Here is a 24222-nt window from a genome sequence, read left to right as displayed (position 1 = left end):
TTGAAACCGAGATGTGTGAGTTGTATCTTGCGAATCGGTTGCACATTGATAATATGTAAACGCACTAGTAACTTGGTGTTATAAAACATATTGTTGTGTGTGATTCGGTGCGTGAGTGCAAGCGAGCATTGTATCAAAGTTTATCCGTTCCTTTTATTCAAAGTAGGATAAAAGCGATATCTTTGGGCCCCTCGATGGTTTAGTGATGACAAACATAAATGCTCGGCCGGGCTAGGGCTAATTTGATTTGTTCAATTAGTCAGTTGTCATAAATCGGAAATCGAGATATAGTACAAAGAGAATGATTTGAAATCATATCTCATATGATATCTAGAATGGAGGAATATATGATCCCTTATCTAAGGACACGCGTATCTGATAGGATCAGAGTTGACAACGGCTTTGGAAAGCTACGATTGCAGATCGGGATCCGAAGTCATACGCAAAATAGTTGTTAGACTTATCCAAGTGGGAGACTGTTGGATTAGTGTCTAAGTCCATAACTATTTTGGTATGTACTTGACCCGATGGTGCATGGTCCTTTTGGGTTGCCTTCACCAAAGCAACTTGATTGGAGAAATAAATAGAGAGAGAGGTTATTATGATTTATTAATATGTTATAAGAATAATATATTAAAGGAGAAATCATATTTGTTTAATTAATATTGGTCAATAATTAATTAAGAATTAATTTTGTGATCAAGTGTAATTAATTAAACTAGAGGGGCTGAATTGTAATTATGTGATAGTTACAAAATAAGGTAAGGATTATCTTAAATATAGGGTGAACGAATTTAAGGAGATAATGCCTTAGAATTCGACTAGGATAAGGGTTTCTAAGACTTATCTTATGGTTGCTTGGTGGGCAAGCAACTAGATAAGGATAAGGACTAAAACCCTAATCTTTACACCTATATAAACCCCCTAAGGCTCATGAATTCGTCTAACCCTTCCCAAGAGGTCCTTAGGACGAATTCTAACCTCCCTCCTCTCTCTTTATACCTTCTCCACTTGCTCTTGGTGTTTGTAAGCCATTAGAGGAGTGACACTTGTGACTCTCTGCTTTCCAAGGTCAATTCAAGGAGGAATTGGATTGTTATTGCTATATAACAATCAAGGTATGTTCTTAAACCTAGTTACATGTTTATATTGATTTCCATATGCTAGAATTAGGGTTTATAGTCTTGGATTCAAAGCATATACAATAGAGAAACCTAGATCCACGCATTAGGGTTTGTATGAGCACATAGGATGTCTTATGACCAAAACCCATCAAAATCTTCATCTTACATACAATTGCCAGAGGCCAGATCCTGGTCGTTTATACAATTGTCAGGGTCTAGATCTGGTCTTACATATAATTGCCATGGGCCAAATCCTGGTTTTTTTCATACACATTCTAGGGGCCACATCCTGGTCTTCCATGCAAGTGTCACAAAGATAATTAGCATTCTACATAGTTTAGTGAGAAGATTCACCTACCTCTTGCTGTTGAACAAACACAGTTTGAAATGTCCAAATACTGGTGTTGCATCCCACCTATCGAAATATCAAAGGTCAAACCTTCATCCAAACTCAAAGACTAGTAATTTTCCCAAAATTCGAACAAGTCAAAAAGTCAACGGTAAAAGTCAACATCAGCTGACTTCCACGTCGTGATCAATCTATGGTTACGTCGTGGAAAACAAACTCATACTCGATCAAAATCTCATTCACGATCCAAATCAGCCATGATCAAATCTACTGTTATGTCGTGGTGTTCATGCCATCATGCTGTGACAGTGTCCGTCCAAACAGTCGATGAGCCTCATCGTCACATCATGACATCAATATGGCCACGTTGTGAATACTGCATTGAGGCAGCATAATGCATTAAGCCCTTAATCCTTTAAGCCATCTATTCCAACTTTCCAGAATGTTAGAGATTTTTTTTTGAAAGAGCTTTCCAGAATGTTATCTTACTCTAAGAACATTATCAAAATCGATGATTTATATACATGCATGTCTTGAGCTCATGCTAGGTTAAAATAAAAAAGTTGGAACTTCATGTTAGGTCAAAATAAAAAATTTGGAACTAAAATCTAATGCATGGATTCAAAAATCAACCAAACTTCATATTCATAGCATATAATCCTCAAGGGGACCTCAAGGATCCACAAAGTTGCCAACTTTATGGAATCCATCCATCCAAACTTTTTCAAAATCGGAGAAAATGCACAAAAAACTAAGATCTAGAAGCAAAGAAGATAAAGCTTGGAACTTGAACACTTATAATGGTCTAGAGAAAATTCTAGGAGATGATGATGAGACTTGCAAGCTGGTCCATGCATTAAGGACGCTTCCTTCTCCTCCAATACACCAAAAACACCACAAAAGACTTCATTCTCTGTCAAGACATCGAAAACACTACCAAAAGCTCACAAACTCAACAATGGAGGCTAGGTTTCGTTGAAAGGGTTTGGGGCTGAAGAGGATGCCCTAAACCTTGATTTTAGGGGCTTAAATATGGAAGGAACTCTAAAAGATCACGGGCTTGGGCTGTAGCTACTGTCACGTCGTGACCTTCCTCTTGTCATGTCGTGACAACCATTAAAAGCACACGTTCTTCATTTGGCATGCCATATCGTGACACTCTTTGATGCACGTCGTGGCATATGGTTTTCTTCAAAAACCTTGGCTTTTATTCCTTTATATCATCAACTCATCCAATCCGAGAAACGGGTGTTACAACTCTCTCCCACTTAAATTAGATTTCTTCCTCGAAATCTGTCCTTACTGGATACTCTTAAAACACCATTTGAACCCCTTGAGGGTTCTTCTAAGTCCATTTGCTTCTTCCAACATGCTAACGTTACTCCGAATGCTAGAACCATAACTATGACCATAATGATTTCCAAACTAAGTGCATGGACCATACTCGAGTAGAAACTCCCAAAGGACAAATTTACATCCGCCACAGTATTGGAAATATGTTTGAAATAATGACGCCCTTCAGACTGAAGGCCAACCCAATCCTTGGCGAGAAACAAGTAACCCGACGATGGGACAACACCAACACATCAGGACTAAACTACACCAAGAAGAATTAAATTCCCTATCCATAAACTAAAGATCCTGAAACCATGTCTAACTTCCAGACAGGCAAATCCACCTGAACCCTAACCATGTGGATTAAAACTCACAAATCCGGTCCGAACCATTCCTCCACAACCTTACGACATCTTACTGATTTACTGAAGGATAGAATTCACAGTCAATCATCGATGTCGACAACCTCACACTCAAATACATGAGCCTCAATAACTGAAACTACACTTGTAACACCTAGACATTAGGTATTTTCCATTTAACCCTAAGTATGAGAATTTATTTCAATATTGGTCCTTACGCCAAGCGTACTTGGGGTGTACTCTTGGCGTAGCTAATTAAAAAGGGTCGCATGTGTACGTGAGTACCTTGGGCGTACTTGTCAGGTGAGATAACCCTAATTTTTTTAGGCTTTGAGCACTATTTAAGCATCCTTATCCCCTCAAAACCCTTTCCTCCATCAGCCTCCATCTCCAAAAAATGTCCCTTGCAAAACTTAGTTCTTTGGTGTGTATTTTGAGCTAGAAAAGAGTGCGTTCTTATGCTTGTGAAGGAGGAAAAAGGTGGTAGATCAAATTGGAAGCTCAAGGCAACTTAGATCCAGAAGTATCTCACCCTCAAGCATCCCTTGAAGGTATAAAGCTTGGAACTTGATGAATGTTTTCCTTGGATCTTGCTAGTTCTTAAACTTTTATGCATTTTGATCCCATAATCTTGTTATTCATGAGTATGGCTTACTCTAAACCATAAGAATTGTCCTTTCAGATGTTTTTGAGTGCTAGGAACCATAAAAATGTGATATTGTACCCTTTCTTCCCGCCATGCAAGAGTTATGATGTTTTGGTTTGTGTATTAAGTTAGGGTTTTGGTTTATGGATTCCTTCTAGCCTTGGAAAGCCATAAAGTTGGAAACTTTATGACTTAGAATGATATTTGGGACTAGATATGTGTTGAGAGAAAAACTTTGAGACACACTTGAACAAACTTTAGAATAAGTATATTGCGGAATAGTTAATCTTGAAGGATCTAAAAGCTCAACAATAATATTTAATGTTAGATGGTTAGAGAGTTAGTTGCGGAAAAGTAAAGAAAAGGAAATGACAACAATTGTTATATCAAGTATACACATAAGTTGATTCATAACGAGGAATGCATTCAATCCAAGTTAATAAGTGAGATCAAACTTAGTGATTAAGTCACAAAAGACTTGCTCCGAAGAGTGATTGTAATCGATTATGGGAGAGTAAGAAGTGTGAGCAAGAGAGATAGAAAAGATAACCTCAGAGATGTGTATTCAGAGATGTGTATTCAGAATAAAAGATAACCTCAAGGTGTTTGTAAAAATGCATCAGTGAAAAAGACTATAGAACGATCAATTATGGTTATCTGTGTTGTAAACTAGATAATTTTACACAAATTTCTTTTCTTTTCTGAATTGAACTGCTACCTTTTTTATGTGTTATTAACTTTGCTAATTGTTATATATAAAGAGATTCATTTGAAAAAAAAACCATTGACTTAGATGCAATTTATAGGAGATAAAAGACATTGGTCAATGTTTCAAGACTAAACATGTCACATGGTGATCATTCTTCTCATCAAAAAGTCATTGATCTGGTTAAAGAATACAATGCTCAACATAAGGATAATGTCATTGCAATCATGCTCGACACCAAGGCACGTGTCCTCATATCACCAATTCCAATTTTTTGTCCCACCCACCCACCCACCCACCCAATCAACTCAACTTTTTTCCCTAATCAACAAAACTAATTAACTTAGCAAGTGCCCAAGAATTCACATTCACAATAAAAATAGGTGTTGGTACAGCAGACTATGTTAGTGTTAATTATGATGATCTTGTTAATGATGTAGAAGCTAATGACATGCTTCTGGTTGATGGTATGTTAACATGTCTATTCAACTTTAATTACTTGTGATCCAAGAGATGTAATGGAGACTATTCAGAAATGTAAAAACTCCAAGATTAGGTGTTCAGTTATTGGCTCTCAATAGAACTTTATATATGCAAGTATTTATGCCAAGAAACTAGAGGGTTATATTTTGTTGCTTTAGATGAGGCGAGGTCAAAAAAGTAATTTCAAATCTTTTAGTCCAAAATATATGTAAGAAGTTAGGTAAATTACATTTTTGGTCCTTGAATATAGCTCTATAGCTGGCTTCTTTAGTTTTGGTCCTTCGTTGAAGTTTTTGTAATGTTTTTGCTTCTGTTTCAAGTAAACTCACTATATTTTGGAGCAATATTACATTTTTAGTCCCTGATTTATTTTTTAAAAATTTTGGTCCAAAAAGTTTGCTCTTGCGGGTTTGATTCTTGTTCCAAGAATTAACTATATGTTTTGGGACCAAAAATTGGTATTTTTACTTGAAACAAGGACCAAAAGTGTTACAAGAACCTCAAATAAAGACCAAAATTGGAAAAATTAACTAGACTTGGGGACAAAAATTCTAATTTACACAAATGACTACATTTCAAGACCAAAATTTTAAAAGTCTGCTAAAGTAAACGTTACAAGAACCTCAAATAAGGACCAAATTGCAAGAAAAAAAATCTTTTTAGGACCAAAAATGAAAAAAATAGGCTATATCCAATACCCAAGGACTACAAATATAATTTACTTGAAGTTATCTAACATGTATATTGTTTTACAGGGACATTTAAAAGAGCTAATTATAGAGCATGCACCACCACCTCCCACCATAGCCGAATTTGCAATTGCTAATTTAATAAAAATGGGATTCCCACATTGAGGTGAGTGACTGACTGTGAGTATTTTTTTATATAAAAAAATCATTTCAATTTTCAACCCCATTCAGTCCTGTATTAAGTACTTAATCAGACACAATGTTTGTCTGGAATAGATGTTGCATCCAAATTAGATAAAAACTCAAAGATTATAGTAGCTTGCTCTTCTGACAACAGATATTATCCAATGTTATGGTGTTATTCAAGTAATGCAGTCGACTGGATCCTCCTTACGATCTAGACTAGTAAGAGTGAGTTTTATATCTTTTAATACTTATTCATTTGAAGTTTATAAAAGTGAATGATGTTGTAAATAAATTGCTTTTCTACAGTTGGAGGGGACAAATTGGGTGGTTTCTGAACTTCCGACTATAGTAACACAAGATATAGCTCTTCTTGATCAATGTGAAGCTTTATTCACTTGTGCATCTTCTTTATAGGTAAATATTTACATTTTAAATTGTCAAAAAAAATTAATAAAACTACAAAGGAACATGTAATTCACATGTAACTCACAAGTGATTTACATGTGAATCATAAGTGATTCATATGTGAATCACAAGTGATTCACATTTGAATCACAAGTGATTCACATATAAATCACAAGTGAATCACATATAAATCACAAGTGATTTACATATGAATCACATGTAATTCACATATAAAATCACATGTAATTCACATGTAAATTACAAGTGAATCCCATATGAGTTACATATGAATCACAAGTGATTCACATATGAATTACATGTGATTCACATGTAGTTCACAAGTGAATCACATAAGAATTACATGTGATTCACATGTAAATAACATGTAACTCACATATAAGATTTACATATGATTCACTTATGAATTACATGTGATTCACATGTAAATCACATGTAATTCACATATGAATCACATGTAAATATTATATGATATATGCATGTGCATTTTTGTGAGTGTTCTTGCATTAATCAATTTGTTTTTTAATTTTCTTGTAGATTTTGAAGAATTTGTGAAAAATATTGAAGAGGTGAAAAGTGATAAATTGAAGAAAATATGACAAAATGATAACATTGTGAATCTTCGTAGCATTTTTTATTTTTTATATTTTATTTTGTATCGAATAAAATACTTGTACTATTATGTTTATAGATTGATTAATAAAAATGAGATTTTTTATGATTTACTTACGAATATTATAGTATAAGAAATATGCATATATTCATTTGAAAAAAATATGAATATATGCACCTAAAATGTTTTTTTTTTGTTAAAAAAATTAGAGTTTTTTTTTTTATAAATATTTTAGTTTTTTTATATAAATTTACTAATTTTTAAAAATTTTTACTTTTTAAAACATGCAGCTTTATTAAAAAAATTACATTTTGTTTTAAAAAAATTGCAGTTTTTTTTCGAAAAGTTGCACTATTTTTGAAAAAAAATTGCAGTAATTTAGAAAAAAAATGAAGTTTCTTTTTAAAAAGTTACATTACAATTTTTTTTCTAAAAAACTGTAGTTTTTAAAAAAAATTCAAATTTTTTAAAAATTTATGCTTTCCAAAAAAGTTAAAAAAACAAATTTTTTTTTAGAAAAAAATCCAAAATTTTGTTTTATAATGTTAATTTGAGAGCTTTTTATTAATATTTCCAATAATACAAAAAATTAAGTGGGATTGGTATGATGACGATCATGTCCTTAATGATATGATTTTGATCCAACGTTCCACCTTTAGTTCTTAGGTTCTCAGGAAATTATGAATTCTCAACCGATTTCAACCCTATATATATATATATATATATATATATATATATATATATATATATATATATATATATATATATATATATATGTGTGTGTGTGTGTGTGTGTGTGTGTGTGTGTGCGTGTGTGTGTATGTGTGTGTGTGTGTGAGATCGGTTGAGAACTAATAGTTTTCCGAGAACCCAAGAACTAAAAGTGGAGCGTGAGATCAAAACTAATTCAATAAGGGCATGGTCGTAATCATACCAATCTCATTTAATGTTTAAATTTTTGTGTTATTGGAAACATTAATAAAAAATATTAAACATTTACATAATAACTCAAATTTCAGATTTTTTTAAAAAATATTATCAATTTTTTTTAAAAAAAATGGAGATCATTTAATTTTTTTTTAAGAAAACATGATTTAAAAAAAAATGAAAAAAATATTAAAAAAAACAGCAATTTTTTCAAAAAAACTGCATATTTTTATCAAAAAAACTGCATTTTTTTTTCAAAAAAAATCTGCAATTCTTTCATAAAAAAAATAAAAATTGTATTTCAATTTAAAAAAACAACATTTTTTTTTAAAATCTGCAAACTTTTCAAAAAAAAAAAGCTGCAATTTTTTTAAAAAACCTGTATTTTTTTTAAAAGCATTTATTTTAAAAAACTGCAGTTTTTTTAAAAACCAAATTTTTTCAAAAACACATTATTTTTTTAAAAAAAACTGCATTTTTTAGGTGCATATATACATATTTTTGGTACATTTATGCATATTTTTACAAGTGCATATATGCATATTTCATATTTTATAATATTTGTAAAAGAATCATAAGAAAATTCATTTTATTTACTAATATATAAACACAATACAATAAGTATTTTATTCGATACAATATAAAATATCAAAAACAAAAAATAGTATAAAACATCAAACTGTTTTCATGTCTTCGTGTCAATATTTCCATATTTTATTCAATTTATCATTTTTCATCTCTTCAATATTCAACACAATTTCTCCGAAATCTACAAGAAAAATAAAAAGAAATTTTTTGATGCAAAAACACTCACAAAAATACATATGTGATTTACATGTGAATCACATGTAATTCATATGTGATTTACATGTGAATCACATGTAATTCATATGTGTATTACATATGATTTACATGTGAATCATATATAATTCATATGTGAATTACTGTGAATTACATGTGAATCACATGTAATTTATATATGAATTACATATGATTCATATGTGAATAACATGTGATTTACATGTGAATCACATGTAATTCATATGTGAATTACATGTGATTTAAATGTGAATCATATGTAATTCATATGTGATTCACTTGTGACATGTGATTCACATATAATTTATATATAATGCACTTGTGATTTACATGTGAATTATATGTGATTCAAATGTGAATTACATGTGATTTTTATCTGAATCACATGTAATTTATATGTGATTCACTTGTGACATGTAATGTTTTTTTTTTAATTTTTTTTTATAAAGAACCATTTTTATAAAGTACACCATAATGCATTAACAAAAGCAAACCAAACCTTTGTTTATGAGCGAGGAGCGGCCATTTGTTGCTTCTTTATCATGTTTTACCATGATGTAAATAAATACATACACACACACACACACACATATATATATATATATATATATATATATATATATATCAAGTAATTAAATAAAATGTTACAACACTATTCTTTTTTTTCTTTACTACAGAACTTGTCATAAAATGTTATAAACATCTCTTTTGTAAGTAAATAAAGAAAAAGAAAGAAACTTGAACTTAGTGGTTTACCTTATATCACGAGGTGTAATAAATGTCCACTATGATCCTTGTGCCAAAGCAAAATCCACAACCATTTCCAAGCTTATTTTTCTACTCACAACATCTTGCAATATAAAGATCATTAAAAGTTACAACCAAGCCACTGATTGTGTTTTATTAAAAGAAATTTAATGTGGTTAAAAAGAAGAATATAAACAACTAGTTATTCATGTAAATTAATTTTACCATAAACACATCAAACTCATCCATAGCTGAAATTGAGCTTTTGTCATCTCATGAAGTGCAAGTGCAAAACATAGTGATGAGAATGATTTCTCTCCTCCTGTTATGCACTATAAAGATTATTATACAAAAAGGTTAAAAAAAATGATAGCTAAACTCTGTAGATTATCCCAATGTATAAAAAAGTGGTGATAGGAGTCATATGGTTAATAAGTATGACTTGTGGGAAATATAGTTTTATAGAACTTATAGCACCCGGTTCAATTTGAGTATGTAAATAAACATATGCAACTCACTAAACTCCCGTATACATAAAAAACATGATGATAGCAACCAAATAAACCCACTAGGACATAAACACAAACACATGGTGTGCATGAGGAACTTAACTAGAATAGAAACCTGTGTGTCCCTCGATTGGAGGCAGGAAATGGGGGGGAGGGTGGTAATCTAGGAATTCGGGGGTGGGGACGGAGGTGGGGAGGCTGGAAATTTCGAGGGTGAGGGCAGGGGATGCAATTCCTATACCTTTTGTCCTGTTGACATCCCTAAATTTCAACAAAGAAGTCACAAATCTTTTTTTTTTTTTTTTTTTTTTAACGTGTATATTTTTTAGAGTTCTACATTTCACACCGGTCCACCGTGAATCCATGATTATTTTGGTAAACTCTTGAATTATGGTTATTTTGTTAGAATTCATTTAACATTATGTTTTTGTGATTTTCTCTAGAACTTTGATTAGTTGGATTTCATATTTGGAGACAAAGTTAATCATAAATTCATATACTAAACTAGTGAAACTTTTAGATGTCAATTTTAAAAATATAATTTATAGAATAAAAAACAACTGAAAAATGCATGTAATTTACCATTTGAAATATACTATGCACTCTACCGAATTATATATATGGCTGTACAATTTCATGTAAAAATCGCATAAAATAATATTGAACTAGATTTGGTTTTATTATTTAATTATTCAAATCCAAGATTTAAAAGCTCATCATCTCCTGTCATCTCTCTCTAGGCTCCTCCAAATATTCTTACACCAGAGGATTGCCCAAAACACACTGTCTCTCTTTCTCTTTCTCTCTCTCTCCTCTTTCTATTAATTTATACTATTCCCATCAATCCCAGCTACAAATTCCATTTCTTTTCATTTATATACACAAAGGAGTGGAGGAATAACCAAGAAATATGTAAAGTTTTTTTAGTTAAAATATAATAACAATACCTTGCCTTTGGGGAAGAAACCCACATCCACCGTTCTCAATTATATGCATATTCATTCTTAGATCTTACCCACCTTCAAATCAGACCTCCATTAATGGTAAGTGTATACAGAAACTAATTTTCTTGTGTAGATTTCCCTAATTTTGTTTTGTATTGATCGATTTCTGTGATCTATTTGAATTGTGGGTTTTTATGAATCTGAAATCTACTTGAGATTGATGTTTGAGGGATCCGATTTTCTTGATTTTAGTTCGTGAATACTCGGACTGTTTTCCGATCACTCTTTGGTACCCGATTCTTCCTAATTTTGTCCGGATAAGGTAAGCATTTACTTGTTTTAATCCTTTCTTATCTACATTTTGATCTGTTGAAACTGGAAATATGCATAATTGTGTTGTTCTATCTGCTTCTTCACTAAATTTTTGTTGGACTCATGAAATCTGTAGCGTTTGGATTGATTTGCATCGATATAATAGGGTAAAGTTTCGATTTTTAATCAGAATTTTGATATCTTTCATTCTGTCGTTGTTGTAGTTGAATTGGGTTAGCAACTCAGCACCCCGATTAGTTTTTAGTTGAGGGTTATATCCAATTTCATGGCAATTCAACATGGGGTTATAGTAAAGATGGAATCGGATTTCGGTAAACTATTCATTGGTGGGATTTCATGGGACACCGATGAGGCTCGATTGAAAGAGTATTTTAGTGGTTATGGTGAAGTTATCGAAGCCGTGATCATGAGAGATCGTATAACTGGTCGTGCTCGTGGATTTGGTTTCATCGTCTTCGCTGATCCCGCTGTTGCAGAGAGAGTCGTGATGGAGAAGCATATGATTGATGGTCGAACCGTAAGTTAATTCAAAAATTCTCTAACCCTAATTAATAACAATCAACAATGCGATTTAGATTCTTAATTTCATTAAAAAAAAAATCACACAGGTCGAAGCCAAAAAAGCTGTTCCTAGAGAAGACCACCATGGATTGAACTTGAACAGAAACAACAACAACAGCATTCAAGGATCACCAGGTCCGGGAGGTCGTACGAAGAAGATATTCGTAGGAGGATTAGCGTCAACAGTCACCGAGAGTGATTTCAAGAAATACTTCGATCAATTTGGTACGATTACAGATGTGGTGGTGATGTATGATCACAACACTCAAAGGCCAAGAGGTTTTGGTTTCATCACATTTGATTCAGAGGAATCAGTGGATCGTGTTTTGCATAAAACCTTCCACGAACTCAATGGCAAAATGGTTGAAGTCAAACGGGCCGTCCCAAAAGAGTTATCCCCGGGCCCCAGTCGAAGCCCGTTGGTTGGAGTTGGATTCAACTACGGGTTGACCCGACCCAACACGTTCCTCACCAGCACCTACCCGCAAGGTTACAACATGAGCTCAATTTATGGAGGTCGAACGGATAGCCGGTTCAGCCCGATTGCACAATCGGGCCGAAACGGGTTCTCACCGTTTGGGTCGTCCGGTTACGGGATGGGTATGAACCTGGACCCGGGTTTGAGCCCGAATGCATTTGGAACGACCTCTAACAACATGGGTTACGGGCGGGTTTTGAGCCCGTACTCGAATCGGTTCGTTACCCCTATCGGTTACAACCAAAGTAATGTTAATGTTAGAAACGAGTCGTTTATCGGGTCAACAACTCGAAATGTTTGGGGAAATGGTGGTGGGCTGACGAGCCCGGGTGGGTCCGGTCCGTATTTGGGTTCGGGAACCAACGGTGGGTTTGGAGTATTTGGAAACGGGTCGAACTGGGGTTCGAACCCGATATCTACTCAAGGTGGTGGAGTGAGTTCGTCTGGCTACAATGGTGGAAGTATAGGCGAAAACAACTATGGAATTGGAGGTGGAGGTGGTGGTGGACTTGGAAGAAACAATGGGGTAACCCATGAAGGGTCTTATGGTAATTTATACCGTGGGGGTTCAATGTATGGTGAAACCACTTGGCAGCAGCAGCCTTCTAATGAGCTGGAGGGTTCGGGTCCCGGTCCGGGTTCATTTGGTTATGGGCTTGATAATTCGGAAGATGTCACAGGCAGAAGTTCTGAGGGCTATGTTGGTAATTATAGCATTGCAAATAGACAAACTAATAGGGGTATGTGTTATGTGTATGTCTAATTATATAAATAAGAAAATCACAAAATTGACCAAAATGGGTACGAGTTATTTAACAAAATAGTAACATCTTTTTGGGGCTTATCACACAAAATGACCACCTATTTCACAATGAGCCTCCTTAGAAATTGAAACAATGTTTTTTTTATGGTCTACACCACAAAAACAAAAAAAAAGATATATTGCGAAATACTACATGATTTTTCTTCGAAGGCTTTTATAGTCGAAAAACAATTTCACAATTTGCAAAATGGTGGTCATTTTGTTAAAAATGCATCCCACCCATTACCCATATTGGTCATTTTTGTAATTATCTCTAGATAGCATATATTCGTTTTGCTTTACATGTAGATATGTTGGTTTTAACTCTGCTTTTGGTGAATGATTTACATTACAGGGATTGCTGCATAGAAGTTTTTCAAGATTTGCATACAAGAAAGAAGGTAACTTTTAGGAGGAAGTGTTATTTGGTAGAAAACCCAAACCCTCTTTAGTATACAACACGAGGCAGGTTTTAAGGCTATTTGATTTTGTGGATTCTTCAGAAAAAAGATATAAACTACAAGATTTGATGGCTTTTAAAAAGGGGATTGGATTTGGTGACAAATTATGAATTTTGAATTTTGAATTGACGTTTAGGTTTCCAGTTCAGCATGTGTTCTTGGACAACCCCAACCCAACCCAACCCCCCCCCCCAGTAAGTTCCACTTTTGATGTGTTGTTGTGCATCTTTTCAACATGATGAGAGTGGTTAGATTTAGATCAAAATAATTTGTGTTTCTTTCTTTCATTTCGGATTTTATTTCTTCTTATTGTTGAGTTGTTGTAATGTCTGGTAAATTTGCCAGTACTTGATGATGTTGCTTTTCTTTCCTGAGAATGTACTTTTCAGCTTTCTGTTTGATTTACAAATTAAGTGTGAATGATTTAGAGAGATGTAATCCTTAACCTTTTAGGATTCTTATTAATTAATAAGTTGAATGAATGTTCGTTTTTTTATTTTTTTTTGTTCTTTCATCATCATGGTTTGTATGTTTATATATGTTTTTGAACGAGGTTTAAATGATCTCGTGACGTAATCATTTTCATCAGCCTTCTGTTCTTTAGACCATTTACTATGTCTAATCATTTAACTTGTTTATTTTAGTTTATGTTATTTGGGGTTCTTAAATATCTCTCTATGGCTTTGTCATTATGTTATTTTTAGAGCAACATGACAAAAGTAGAAACATAAACCCTACATTACCAATAGATGAAAACAGTATGGAAATATGTTCCAAATTTTAACAATATGGTGTAAAGGTGATGTTCTTCTTGTTCTATCAAGGAAGATCTATCTCTGAACTAAAATCTTTTTTCAGAACCGAATGAAATAAGTTAACATAATAACTTCGACGACAAACAAACTATGTTACTAATAGGGGTGTTCATGGTTTAGTTTGAAACTGTGAAACCGGTCAAACCGGGCATCGGTTTGGTTTCGCGGTTTGTATTTTTCTTTACAGTTTGGCTTGTGGTTTCAAATTTTCGAAACCGTAATGAATGGTTCGGCTTATGGTTTGAAAAGTTTTAAACCGAATAAAACCGGACCGAACCGTAGTGTGTGTGTGTGTATATATATATATATATATATATATATATATATATATATATATATATATATATATATATATATATATATATATATATATATATATATATATATATATAACCATTAAAACAATGTCATTTTGATAGAAAAAACAACAAGTTTCTTTTTATTCATTTGTTGCGTCTAAATTTATTTTTTCTAGTTTCCTAATGCAACCATGTCATATTTCGATTGTATGTTTTTTTTTATTAAACCTTCAGGTATTTATATCACTAAGTGTGAGACCCATGTATTACATGAGTTTAATTAAAAAAAATAAATATAAAATTTTAATAATTTGAAAGGTTTGAATTTATAAGAAAAATGAGAAAAATTTGAATTATTAAAATTAGTGAAACTTTAATGTATTGAATACATTACATATATAAACATTTTCTAATAAATACCTTACATATATATTACCTTACATATTAAATGTGGAATTTTAATTTAATAAAATGAAAAATACAATAAAATGACAAGTGGAAAATAGAAAATTTAAAAATTGTAGAAAATGTCATGTGTTCAAATAAATGAGAAGATGACATGCGCCAAAAAAACTTTCATTTATTATAGTAGATATTGGGCTTGTTTGGCAGGGAGCTTTTGGAAGCTTTGGGAGCTTCTAGCTTTTAGCTTTTGGCAAAACGCTCTAGTTTAAACAAAAAGGTTCGTTTTGCAGTACGAGCGTTTAGTTTTTAGTTTTAACAAAACGCTCCGATTCTAAAAGCTACTTCATGTAGCTTTTAACAAAACGCTCTGAAGCTTTTGAAATCAATTTCCATAATTACCCTTAAAAATATATTTATACATATTTTTATTTTTAATAAATTGTCCTTTTATGTAATTTTATATATTTCAAAAGCTTCCAGCTACTTTTGCCAAACATTCATATAACAAATAAAAGCTACAGCTTCCTGCTACCAGCTACCCGCTACCAGCTAACCGCTACCCGCTTCCAGCTAACAGCTACTTTTGCCAAACACGCCCATTATCATGTGTGATATTTTAAGTAAGTCTTGTATAAAAGTTTAATGGTTTTATTTTAGTGATAAATCGTGACTAAGGTAGTTGTTTCTTTTAGTCCATCAATGTTTATTCTTTATGTTAATTGTCAATGATTCAATTTGGTTTGTTCTTAATTTTATTTGAAAAATTAGGCGAATGCTCGCGCGTTGCGCAAAAACACATATATAGTTGAAGTCTTTACAAATGTTTTTTTTTTAAATAAAACAATAACGTTGTTGTTAAATTTGATATCATAATTTGTATACTAAATTGATATAATATATTGATTATTTTGAGTTATATGATAATATATAGATCTATTATAACTTAATAATCTCAATCTTTTGAATGACTTCTACCCGTGAGTTACACATGAATAAAATTAAATATAATATATAGTTTAATGTTATTTATAGTTGCTATTATTGTTAATTTATTTTTTTTAAATTTATTTGCTTAATGTTTTAATTTCAATCATTATAATTATTTAAAACATCAAACATTATTTTTTGATTTTAAATGTAACAATATAATCATTTATATAGAATTAGTTTTAACTATTGTTATTGAAAGTTATTTTAAGCTGCTTATTTAGAAACTTTTAACGATTATAAAAAAATCTTTAGGAAATATTTTAGTTAAATTGAGATTGCAATTTAGTTTTTGCATTTATCACTACAGTTTATCACTTATAACTATTTACAAAATATTCTTTGGTTTTTTAAGTGGAACTGAAATTTATATTTAAGTTGACATTGTAAAGCGTAGAAACATCTATATAGTTGAAGTCTTTACAAATATATGTTTTTTTTTTAATATAACAATAACGTTGTTAAATTTGATATAATAATTCGTATACTAAATTGATATAATATATTGATTATATTGAATTTTATGATAATATATATACATCTATTATAACTTCATAATCTCAATCGTTTGAATGACTTCTACCCGCGAGTTACAAATGAATAAAATTAAATATAATATATGATTTAATGTTATTTATAGTTGTTGTTATTGTTAATTAATTTATTAAAATTTATTTGCTTAATGTTTTAATTTCTATCATTAAAATTATTTAGAAAAATCAAACATTATTTTTTGATTTTAAAGGTAACAATATAATCATTTATATAGAGTTATTTTTAATTATTGTTATTGTAAGTTATTTTAAGCTACTTATTTGAAAACTTTTAATGATTATAAAAATATTTTTAGGAGATATTTTAGTTAAATTAAGATTCCAATTTAGTTTTTGTATTTATCACTACAATTTATTACTTTTAACTATTTACAAAATATTTTTTAGTTTTTTAAGCGGAACTGAAATTTATATTTAAGTAGACATTATAATGTTATATTTAAGTTAACAATTTAAGTATTTTGTCAAAGCTGTTCAAAAGTTGTAGCTTTACCAAAACGCCACTTTGACTCATCTATGTGTATAGAAATAAATAATAGTTGAAAATACATATAAAAATATGAATTATATACAAAATTGCCGCCTTAAGTCACGTCTTACAAACGACATGGCTCGCCAAGACTCGGAAAAGCTTAAGATTTGACATTTCCGCCTAGTCATGCCTTACGTTATTTAGAACTTTGCTATTAACCGACTAAAATGTTAACCGATTCACATTGGTTACCAAAATTCATTAACCGATTGAAATGATTATGGTTTGGTTTTGGCCTATAACCGAACGAAACCGACCCATACACACCCCTAGAAAATATAGCATATACATGAATTTTAGTTAGTTATTTTTTGAAGCAACATATATAATATGATCGATAACATGTATATAATATAATTTGCATTAACGATTCAACCACAACATACAATAATTATATTAAAAGAATACTATAACCAAAAAAATATAAAAAAAGAATTAACATATAACAAACATATAAATTAAAAGCTCTACCATAATAAAATAATTCAAAAAACGGTCAAAATACTTCAAACCATTACAAAAATCTTTAAACTTGTTTTCTTTTTCAATTGTATGTGATTTATATGGTTGTCTACATAAAATATTGACCTTTTATAGTAATATTTTCATTAAATGCATATGAAACATAATATATATGTTATAAAACTTTTGAGTGTTTAAGTCATTATTAAGAAAATTTTTGAGTGGTATTAATTTAAAATGGGGGGTTTCAAATGAATATTACACTAATATGTTATAAAATATTATAATTAATTTAAATAGACCATAAACATATATATATATATATATATATATATATATATATATATATATATATAAACCAAATCATTATAATAGCATCTACTTATGGTCCATCAACTTAGATAGATGTATTTTAGGATCATATCATCTCATTGGTATCCATTCATATATTGTGTGTGAATTTAGTTAATTAAATGTAGTTTTTTATTTGATACATTTTTTAGCTATTGACATTGTTATTTGGAAAACCATTTATTTAAACATTTTTTTATTTCGTTTATGATTAATTTCAAGCATTAACCGTTTTTCCAATGTATCAGAATCTTTTTTTTTTTTTTTTAAATTTATGTTGTTTAAACTATTATTGTTATCATGTTGTTTTAAGAAAATAGTTATAACAATTTTTATTACTTATCATAGAAAAAACAATATTTGTTAATAAAATGTTAATTATAAACACCTATTGGTGTTTAATTGTTAAGGAAATTAAGCATTTGGTTGAAAATACTTTATATGCTATAACTGGATGAAATTTTAAGTTATTTATAAATAAAGTTATTAATAATGCTAATTATTTTAAATCTTAAATGTGTCCATTTGTGACCTACACAAATGGGAAAAAATAGAAAGGACAATCGCATCCCAATATTAAAAAAAGTAAACATTTTAGAATTTCTTCTATATAAGTGGAACAAAGATAGAACTTGTGTAGCAAGACTTTTCCAAGAGAATTGGTTTTTGCCATCCAGAAAGTGCTAGCGGCGCAACTTATATAACATGTTTGATGTATAAACAATTAATAATCATTACTAAAATGCATTTGAAAAGTCATTGGAGAATATGAAAAAACATGGAAGTTTCAAATCAATATGGTGCTTGGAAATTTGTCTTTTTTATAAGTTTTGAGAATATGAAAGGACAAAGGAGTTTCAAATCAATGTAATGCTTAGAAAAATGCTAGCTTTATAAGATACTAGGCGAATCTCTGCGCGTTGCGCGAGAATAGAATTATATAGTTAAAGTAATAACTTTTACAAAATTATTATTTAATATTTCTACTTTGAAACAAAATTTTGTAGTAAAGCAAACATATAGTTAATATATTAGTTTTATTAAACATTCTAGTTTAATTTTTAAGTCATTGTGATATATACAATTATTTGATAATTTTATAAACCGTTTAAAATTGTGTAAATTATATATCAAATGAATGATAATATAACGGGTAACAAAACGTATGAAAAAAAAATATGAACTGCAACTTTTAGTAACATAAAAATAGAAAAACATCTATTATAACATTTGTATTAAAAAAGATATATACAATGAATAATAAAAAATACAAAAAATAAACACTATAATTTTTAATAACATAAAAACACTAAAACATCTATTATAACATTTATATTAACTTTTCATATTTAAATCATAAATCTCTTCAAATACATTAATGTTTTTAATGATCAAAACTTTACAACTTTATAAAAGAAAGGAAAATAAAAAGTTATTAGTGATTACTAATTAATAATCATAAGTTAAAAACTTTTGAGTTGTAACTAATTATTATTATTATTATTATTATTATTATTATTATTATTATTATTATTATTATTATTCTTATTCTTATTCTTATTCTTATTCTTATTCTTATGCTTATTCTTATTGTTGTTGTTGTTGTTGTTATTATTATTATTATTATTATATTCGTCCAAATTATTGGTTTTGATGCATCATTTTAATCCCTTCAATTATTAGACATAAATATATTTAATTATAAATTTATAACATACACAGGTGTATATACATGTTAAACAAATCACATATAATATATATATTTTCGTAAATGTCATATGTAATTCTTGTCGTAGTAATATGGATAAATTACTTTCATATGAAGAACATATCATGATAAGTCTAATATAATTACATATCAAACGTTCAAAATTATGTTATCTTTTAAATATCGTCTTTTAAATATGTTGTGTACGATAACCCAATAAAAAAAATAATAGAAAATAAACATAATCAAAATAGAAAAACTACAATAAAATAAATAAAAGCATTGAGTGGTTGAATATATAAATAAAGATGTTACATAAACATACATTTAAATCAAAAGAAAAAACTAACATTTGTCAACTTTGCTCAAACAAAAAAAACCTATATCCATTTTATGAATTTTCTTTCTTCATTTAACACCATTCAACCATAGAAACTTGATGACAATTCTTCACTAACTTGCAATCAAAATATTTTTCTTGAAAAAGAAGAATCAGAAAGATATTCGAAGCAAAACATTGATGTTTGGAGAGTCACATTCAAGATTGAGTAATACACACAAATCATATATAAAGATTAAATGAGAAACTGAATATAAAGAAAGAATAGAAAAGCTTCATTTGTTTTGGTTGAAAGAAAAAAAATCATATTACAATTACCATCGATGCGACATAACCCATTTCTTCAAATCATTATATTTGGATCGTTAATGCTTCAACTATATGAAAACTTTTGAATCACAATATCTTCAAATCCGTCTTACATGTAATATTTTATATAACACAAAAGACACAAAAGATTGACCTTTTTATAGTAAACTTTTCACTAAATGCTAATTAAACATAATATAAGTTATAAAACTTTTGAGTGTTAAATCATAATTAAGAAAACTTTTGAGTTGCATTAGTTAAAAAGGGGGGTTTCAAATGAATGTGGTTTGAGAAAGTTAAAAAATGGGGTTTCAAATGCATCAGATTTAAGAAAAAATGCTAGCTTTATAAGTATGTATGATATAGATAGATAATGATCCTAGTCTAATGGGTCCGGCTTAAATGAGCGTAAAAAGCTCAAACCATGAAACCAAATCGGAGCCAAACGTTAGTAACGGTTTGGTTTGGTTCGGTTTTAATTTTCAATGGTTTGGCTTTGGTTTTCGATTGACAAAAACCGTTACTAACGGTTTGGCATTGGTTTGACATAAAACCGAAAAAACCGGACCATGAACACCCCTAGTTACTAATGTTACTAATACATCAATGTGTGATGTATTATTTTTACCGTTGTTATAACGAAAGAACAGAAGATGGGATAACTCAGTTGGGAGAGCGTCAGACTGAAGATCTGAAGGTCACGTGCACCTTCACCGCATTTTATTTTTTACATTTTACAACTCTAGTCTTCATCCTGGTTTTGAATTGACTATTATGGTTATTCTTAGGATTTATATAATCTTAGAATAAAAAAGAACAATAGCGGGGATAGCTCAGTTGGGAGAGCGTCAGACTGAAGATCTGAAGGTCACGTGTTCGATCCACGTTCACCGCATTTTTATTTCTTCAATAATACAACCTCCTCGTATTTCTTCATTAAAAGCTCAGTTTTGTGTGTTGCTCGGATGTTCTATATATTAGGGATGGTTTATTTTTTTGTTTTCTTCATTTTTTACTTTAAACAACTCAAATAACAACAAAATCTCCAATGAGAAACAAACAAGCTATAAGCGGCCTAGGCTAAGTAACAGTGAAGCTGACATAAATATAAACAAGGACTACAAGCGTTGAAAGCATGATGTCAGGATAAATAATATAATTATAATGAAAAGATAGGTTTTACAAGTTAGGTAAGTCATCGATGGAACATATGTTAGCTGCTGAGGTTGAAATTTATGGTCAACTTTCAAGTTGGTTTACCAGGTCTTAAGTGAGTCCTATTCGTAAGGATATGGTGGGTAGAGTTTTCAATAATCACGTATGCAACGTATCTTTTTTCATGTAGTAAAAATCTTAAATTTTCCATTTAAGCATCAATATTATATACTTGCATCATGGCATAGAACATTTCATTCTGCACTTTAACTCCTTTAATACTTGTTCAATGTTTCACAGTATCTCCTTATCTATTAGAACATTCTCTAGTTATCATCATCATGAATCAAAAACTTGTACTTAGTACATAGGTACATGTATACCTTCATGCTTGACACCTTGCACCTCTTATTCATTTCTTGTTATAACATCTACAATGATGTATAGTTTAAATGGATTTTTGGATAATGTGAAATGAGTAATTGTCTTTAAATAGATTAAACATGATCATAGTTGAATGGCGTTGGCATTTAATTAATATGAAATTCAATGACCATTGAAGTTTTCATGGTCATTGAAATGTTCAACGAATATATGTAGACGTTGGTTCAAATCAGAACAATTATGTAATTAAGAACGCAGGAAAAAATATGAACCATATAATTCATTTTGCATCAAAAAGAACAGTAGCGGGGATAGCTTAGTTGGGAGAGCATCAGACTGAAGATCTGAAGGTCACGTGTTAGATCCACGTTCACCGCATTTTTATTTCTTCAATAATACAACCTCCTCGTATTTTTTCATTAAATGCTCAGTTTTGTGTGGTGCTCGGATGTTCTATATTTTAAGGATGATTTATTTTTTTTGTTTTCTTCATTTTTTACTTTAAACATCTCAAATAACAACAAAATCTCCGATGAGAAACAAACAAGCTATAAGCGGCCTAGGCTAAGTAACAGTGAAGCTGACATAAATATAAACAAGGTCTACAAGCTTTGAAAGCTTGATGTCGGGATAAATAATATAATTATAATGAAAAGACAGGTTTTACAAGTTAGGTAAGTCATCGATGGAACATATGTTAGCTGCTGAGGTTGAAATTTGTGGTCAACTTTCAAGTTGGTTTACCAGGTCTTAAGTGAGTCCTATTCGTAAGGATATGGTGGGTAGAGTTTTCAATAATCACGTACGCAATGTATCTTTTTTCATGTAGTAAAAATCTTAACTTTTCCATTTAAGCATCAATATTATATACTTGCATCATGGCATTGAACATTTCATTCTACACTTTAACTCCTTTAATACTTCTTCAATGTTTCATAGTATCTCCTTATCTATTAGAACATTCTCTAGTTATCATCATCATGAATCAAAAACTTGTACTTAGTACATAGGTACTTGTATACCTTCATGCTTGACACCTTGCACCTCTTATTCATTTCTTGTTATAACATCTATAATGATGTATAGGTTAATTGAATTTTTGGATAATGTGAAATGAGTAATTGTCTTTAAATAGATTAAACATGATCATACTTGGATGGCGTTGGCATTTAATTAATATGAAATTCAATGACCATTGAAGTGTTCATGGTCATTGATATGTTCAATGAATATATGTAGACTTTGGTTCAAATCAGAACAATTATGTAATTAAGAACGCAGGAAAAAATATGAACTATATAATTCATTTTGCATCAAAAAGAACAATAGCGGGGATAGCTTAGTTGGGAGAGCATCAGACTGAAGATCTGAAGGTCACGTGTTAGATCCACGTTCACCGCATTTTTATTTCTTCAATAATACAACCTCCTCGTATTTTTTCATTAAAAGCTCAGTTTTGTGTGTTGCTCGGATGTTCTATATTTTAAGGATGATTTATTTTTTTTGTTTTCTTCATTTTTTACTTTAAACATCTCAAATAACAACAAAATCTCCGATGAGAAACAAACAAGCTATAAGCGGCCTAGGCTAAGTAACAGTGAAGCTGACATTAATATAAACAAGGTCTACAAGCTTTGAAAGCTTGATGTCGGGATAAATAATATAATTATAATGAAAAGACAGGTTTTACAAGTTAGGTAAGTCATTGATGGAACATATGTTAGCTGCTGAGGTTGAAATTTGTGGTCAACTTTCAAGTTGGTTTACCAGGTCTTAAGTGAGTCCTATTCGTAAGGATATGGTGGGTAGAGTTTTCAATAATCACGTATGCAATGTATCTTTTTTCATGTAGTAAAAATCTTAAATTTTCCATTTAAGCATCAATATTATATACTTGCATCATGGCATTGAACATTTCATTCTGCACTTTAACTCCTTTAATACTTCTTCAATGTTTCGTAGTATCTCCTTATCTATCAGAACATTCTCTAGTTATCATCATCATGAATCAAAAACATGTACTTAGTACATAGGTACATGTATACCTTCATGCTTGACACCTTGCACCTCTTATTCATTTCTTGTTATAACATCTATAATGATGTATAGGTTAATTGAATTTTTGGATAATGTGAAATGAGTAATTGTCTTTAAATAGATTAAACATGATCATAGTTGGATGGCGTTGGCATTTAATTAATATGAAATTCAATGACCATTGAAGTGTTCATGGTCATTGATATGTTCAATGAATATATGTAGACTTTGGTTCAAATCAGAACAATTATGTAATTAAGAACGCAAGAAAAAATATGAACTATATAATTCATTTTGCATCAAAAAGAACAATAGCGGGGATAGCTCAGTTGGGAGAGCGTCAGACTAAAGATCTGAAGGTCATGTGTTAGATCCACGTTCACCGCA

At 30.4% G+C, this 24222-nt stretch overlaps 1 protein-coding gene and 2 non-coding genes across 6 annotated transcripts; all 3 read left to right on the top strand.

The window, feature by feature from the left end:
• Window positions 1–10641: 10641 nt before the first annotated feature.
• On the top strand, window positions 10642–13993 carry LOC145052121 (heterogeneous nuclear ribonucleoprotein 1-like). 4 transcript variants are annotated; one of them, XM_078999931.1, is made up of 5 exons: window positions 10642–10961; window positions 11115–11184; window positions 11399–11712; window positions 11804–12974; window positions 13392–13993. In XM_078999931.1, exons 3-5 carry the CDS (start codon window positions 11461–11463, stop codon window positions 13403–13405), a joined length of 1437 nt encoding a protein of 478 aa, XP_078856057.1. In that variant the 5' UTR covers window positions 10642–10961; window positions 11115–11184; window positions 11399–11460; the 3' UTR covers window positions 13406–13993. The 4 variants fall into 4 exon arrangements, with proteins under 4 accessions (XP_078856057.1, XP_078856058.1, XP_078856059.1 ...); XM_078999932.1 differs by having other exon boundaries at window positions 11079–11184; XM_078999933.1 differs by lacking the exon at window positions 11115–11184.
• A 7088-nt stretch (window positions 13994–21081) lies between these two features.
• On the top strand, window positions 21082–21154 carry TRNAF-GAA (transfer RNA phenylalanine (anticodon GAA)). Its single transcript has one exon. It is a non-coding gene; the product is annotated as a tRNA-Phe (tRNA).
• Window positions 21155–24149: 2995 nt separating this feature from the next.
• On the top strand, window positions 24150–24222 carry TRNAF-AAA (transfer RNA phenylalanine (anticodon AAA)). Its single transcript has one exon. It is a non-coding gene; the product is annotated as a tRNA-Phe (tRNA).

This window comes from Lactuca serriola, chromosome 5 (assembly GCF_051521515.1).
Source record: "Lactuca serriola cultivar US96UC23 chromosome 5, Lser_US96UC23_V15, whole genome shotgun sequence".
Taxonomy (NCBI): Eukaryota; Viridiplantae; Streptophyta; class Magnoliopsida; order Asterales; family Asteraceae; genus Lactuca; species Lactuca serriola.
The sequence above is the reverse complement of the archived record's forward strand: the minus strand, read 5'-3'. Positions and strand labels throughout refer to the sequence as shown.